General features: G+C 42.4%; 1 protein-coding gene across 1 annotated transcript in view; it reads left to right on the top strand.

The window, feature by feature from the left end:
- The first annotated feature begins 681 nt into the window (after positions 1-681).
- Positions 682-5,014, top strand: part of USP18 (ubiquitin specific peptidase 18) — a 45,521-nt gene continuing 41,188 nt past the window's right edge. The window contains exons 1-3 of the mRNA XM_008578122.1: positions 682-880; positions 2,370-2,466; positions 3,380-3,525. Coding sequence (XP_008576344.1) covers positions 721-880; positions 2,370-2,466; positions 3,380-3,525 — 403 coding nt within the window. The 5' untranslated portion in view covers positions 682-720. The remainder of the gene's footprint in view (positions 881-2,369; positions 2,467-3,379; positions 3,526-5,014) is intronic.

The following is a 5,014-nucleotide window of genomic DNA, read 5'->3' as shown; positions in this document are numbered from 1 at the left end:
CACTTCTCTCACCCTGGAGAATGGAATCCGAGTGGTGACACCATATTCACAAGTGGAGAGACAGATATTCCTCATGGTGGAATATAATGAGCCAATTACTTGAATAGCTCTGTGTACAAAGTGCATCAAGAATAGATACCACCCAGCCCTTCCTGAGGGACCGGGAAAGGCTTCCCAGAGAAAAGGATGTTTTATTGGAACTTGAACATCTGTAGTGGCATCCCAGGAAATCAGGGGTTTGGATAGTAATGAGTGTGCTGTGAGCAGCCTCTAGGCAGTGCGGTCAGCAGCCCTTGCCGATTGTGCAGGGGAGTAAGGAGCAGGGAGACACCCAGGCTTCTGCTGTGGACATTTTGGTGCGTGTCATGCCATTGACCATAACAGAGAATCTGGGAACAAAGGATGTTGTTCAGTGTTAGGATGTGGCAGTGCATTCGGAGAAGATCAAATGGAAACGTGTGGGACCAAGGGTAGGGGACATCTAGCCTAATTGTCATTTGCGGCCTATGAGTCAATCTAGAGCTCATGAGTCCATCTCCCTAAACATTATCTTCCTCTAAGACTTGGCTCTTTCAAACCAGAACTGATGACGTGAATATGCCTTCCCCTTTCTCTAATCTCTTCCCCTCCTGTGTTGTGTTTTCACAGGGATCCCATCGTGCCTGGCTCATGTGAGGTCTTCCTGGCAGCCTCAGCCTGGGGATTTTGGAGTGATTGCTAATGGGCAAGGTATTTGGGTTCCTGAGGAAACCCTGCCAGTCAGTCCAGGCTGGCTCTCAGCAGTTCCCAGCAGAACCTGTTGAAATGAAGGAGGAAAACAACACCATGAAGAAGAGAGAGAAGCAAAGAGAACGTCTGGGTGCTGGGGACTACCCTCATGGTCATTACATCCCTCCCCTTTTTCTCTTCTTGACTGAATACAAATGCTTTGCTCGTCCCCTGTATGCTGAAGCAGAGTTTTGTTGTTAATAGCTTTTGATCTCTTGTGCCTCAGTTTCTGCATCTGTAAAATGGGGATAATAACAGTACCAAGTACATAAGGTTGTTGGGATGATTAAGTGAGTCTATGGAAAATACTTTAAACCAGTGCTTGGCATATAGTAGCACTCAGCATTAGTCCTGTCTTTACTATTTCCTTTGTACACATCTGTCTAGAAGTAAGGAGCTCCTACTGATTTGGGAGCAGAAATTTGTGATCCTATGCTACCCCTGGACTTTTACACTCCCTATGCCCTATTTCATATACACCAAAGCCCTTTCTCCAGTAATTCCAAGATTCCTCTTAAATTACTCACCCTGTGGGGACAGGGGAGCCTAAGGTTGGGTTGGAAAGGAAGAGGTTGGTTAGTGGGTCAGAGAAATGTCATCCTTTGGTTTTCTCATATCCTTGTGGGTCTGATCTGGCTTTCAGCCTCTCGAGGTGAGTTTAGATGAGGTGATCTTCCCCACAGCTCTCTTGTGACTTCCTCCATTCCTGTGGTGGGGACTGGGCAGGGTCCTTCTCAGTGGAGTTTGACATAGACTAGCTGTGGAGTTATCTTATTCCTGAGCCCCATAGATCCCCGTTCTGACTCACCTCTGTAGAGAACAACTTGTATGAGTTCTCCCAGTTAGGCTTTCTGTAATGTTTCTGTCTTTTCTTTTTATCTTCTAACAATTGTTTGTACTGTTCATTTGGCAATGAGTAATACACTTTTTTTTCTTGGTGACACATCTCTTTTCCTAATGGACTATTATAATTTTCTCGTTATTTAACCTTTCAAAGGTTTATGACCGATGTTTCCTCTCCAATTTGTTTGCATGCTCTGTAGTGTATTCTTTGTACATCTGAGAGTACTGTACAGGATTTTATATCTGTATTAGTTCATTTCTGTTGCTTATAACAAAATACCTGAAACTGGGTAATTTTTAAAGAAATAAAATTTATTTCTTACAGTTCAGAGGCTGGGAAGTCCACAGTCCAGGCAACAGATCTGATGAGGGCCTTCTTGGTGGTGGCTGTACAATGACGCTGGGTATCACATGGCTAATGGCTGAGCAAGAGAGCTCACCTTCTCATCCACTCTCCTTTTAAAGCATCAGAACCACGCCCATGACCACCCATTAAACCGTCAATAGATTAATCCACTCACGAGGGTACAGACCTCACAATCTAATCACCCTTAAAGGCCCCACCTTTCAATGATCATAATAGGATTTCTCACCGTCTTAACATTATTACAGTGGGGATTAAATTTCTAATACATGAAACTTTGGGGGACACATTTAACCCATAGCAATGTCTTTAGTAGACTCTAGAAAAATGTTTAATCTTTGTTAAGTCCTTTAGCTGGGCCTTACCCTCAGTATTTTTTCTCTTCTGTTTATAGGCCTAGTTGGTTTACACAACATTGGACAGACCTGCTGCCTTAATTCCCTCATTCAGGTATTCATAATGAACATGGACTTCACCAAGATATTGAAGAGGTAAGATTATTATTCAGGCTGATAAACATGTATATTATTTTATGTTTTAAAATATTCAGTTATTTACAGTGACTTGAGCTTTTAGAGGTGTTCTTACAAAAGTTGCCAGAGGAAAGATCTTTTACTGCATATTCTGAACTATACATTGGAGTCACCTAGGAAATTTTAAAAATATATAAATGTCTGGGCACACCCCCAGTTATTTGTTTTAAGTTGGTGTGGGGTGGAGCCCAGGCATTGGTACTTTTTAAAAGACTCCTTGGGTGATTTTAAAGTGCAGCCTGGATTGACAGCCACTGATTTGGCTAAAAGGGAGTTGGGACTAGACCATTGTTGGAGAAGGAGTAAGTCAGTGAGCATGTGTGCACGCGTGCACGCACACGCACACACACACACTCGCACATTCTTTTCTGCCTTATGCTTTCTCCTTTTTCCATCCATTGTCACAAGCAATTAAGAGATGCCTGTAATTAAATGAATCATTGCAAAAATACTGCCATCCCTTCATTTTGCCCTTTCTGCCCAGGACTAACTCAGTATTTGCTTTTATAGTTTGAATTGCATCTGGCCGGACATGTTGCTGCTTTCCCCAGATGTGGACCCTGGTGCATCTGCCCTTCACTGTAGTGTGACTGTCGGCAGGTGGGGGGTATTGAGATGGCAGTTGTGCTGTCCCCCTCTTGAGAGGGCTAACACTAACTTGGTGGTTCTGAACCCTAGCCACACATTTAAATCATCTGGGGAACTTAAAAATTCTCATAACTGGGCCCCACTCCCAGAATTCTCATTTAGTTCACACGGGGAGTGTCTTGGACATGGACATTTTTTTACAAGCTCCCCAGGTAATTCCAGTGTGCACCCAGCACTGGAAACCATGGGCGTAAGGAGCTTCCTGCTTGTTCTTATTTGGCAGGATAACAGTGCCAAAGCAAGTGGAAGAGCAGAGGAGGAGTGTCCCCTTCCAGCTGCTTTTGCTGCTGGAGAAGATGCAGGACAGCCGGCAGAAAGCAGTGCGACCCATGGAGCTCGCTTGCTGCCTCCAAAAGTACAACGTGCCGCGTAAGACAGTCCTCCCGGCTCTGGCTCCAGCCTGCGGATCTTAAGCGGGTGGGAGCTTGAATAGTGAGAGTGGAGAAAGGGATGAGCGGGCAGTGAACGAGCAAGAAGGAAGTGAGGCAGACTCCGGACCCCTTGTGTTGCACGCATTTGTAGATCTGAAATATATTTAAGAGCCACACATTTTTACACGTGCAGAATTAATATAATTTATGAACATATTTCTTTCATACACATCGATTTCCTGCCTCCCAGTGGAGTTAAGTAAGCCTGAGTCTCCTGAAAGCTTATTGAAGAATCCCAGGAAAACAGAAAAAAGGAACGAGAAGGGGGAACCATGTTTTTTGTTTTTTTAAGAATTTTTAAAATTTTAACATTGATTTGTACATATTTGTGGGGGTAGGTGTGTTATTTCAATACATGCGTATAGTGCGTGATGAACCACTTAGGGCAGACAGCACAGCTTTGTTTTTCCTCCTACCCTTCTCCCCTCCCAGCCTCTGCTAACCGTTGTTCTACTCTCTACTTTGAGAATCTCTTTTTAAAAATTTTGTATATGAGTGATATCACATGGTATTTGTCTTTTTGTGCCTGAATTATTTCACTTACCATGATGGTTTCTAGTTCCATCCATGTTACTGCAAATGATAGGATATCATTTTTTAAATAGCTGAGTGGTATTCCACTGCGTATGTACCACATTTTTTTTCTCCATTCATCCACTGATGGACATTTAGGTTGATTCCATCTCTTGGCTATTGTGAATAGTGCTGCAGTGAACATGGGAGTGCAGATATGTTTTTAATATAACGATTTCATTTCTTTTGGGTATATACCCAGTAGTGCAATAGCTGGGTTGTAGGGTAGATTTATTTTCAGTTCTCTGAGGAACTTCCATTCTGTTTTCCACAGTGGCTGTACCAATTTAGTTTCCACCAGCAAAGTAGGAGGGGTCCCTTTTCTTCTCATCCTCACCAGCATTTGTTATTTTCTGCCCTGTTGGTAATAGCCATTCTAACTGCAATGATATCTCATTGTGGTTTTAATTGGCTTTTCCCTGATGATTAATGATATTAAGCATTTTTTCATAAGCCTGTTGGCCATTTGTATTTCTTTGCATTTTGAGAAATGTCTATTCAGATCCTTTGCCCAGTTTTTAATTATGTTATTTTTTTTTGCTGTTGAGTTCGTTTTTAAAAAATATTTTATTTATTTTAGTTTATTTTTTGAAGTGAAACCCAATTGACTATACACATTTATGGGGATTTGACTATCATTATTTGTGTACAGTATGTGATGATCAAATCAATACTATTAGCATGTTCATCATTACAAGTCATAATCCTTTGTGTCCCTTACCTGGTTACTCCTTAACCCACCTCTTCGTCCCCGTTTCCCACCTAACCTCAATATTTTATTGTCTCCCTTCCTTCCTTCCTTCCTTCCTTCCTTCCTTCCTTCCTTCCTTCCTTCCTTCCTTCCTTCCTTCCTT

Source organism: Galeopterus variegatus, unplaced genomic scaffold (assembly GCF_000696425.1).
Source record: "Galeopterus variegatus unplaced genomic scaffold, G_variegatus-3.0.2 Scaffold73, whole genome shotgun sequence".
Classification (NCBI taxonomy): domain Eukaryota; kingdom Metazoa; phylum Chordata; class Mammalia; order Dermoptera; family Cynocephalidae; genus Galeopterus; species Galeopterus variegatus.
This window is presented reverse-complemented; position numbering and strand designations above follow the sequence as displayed.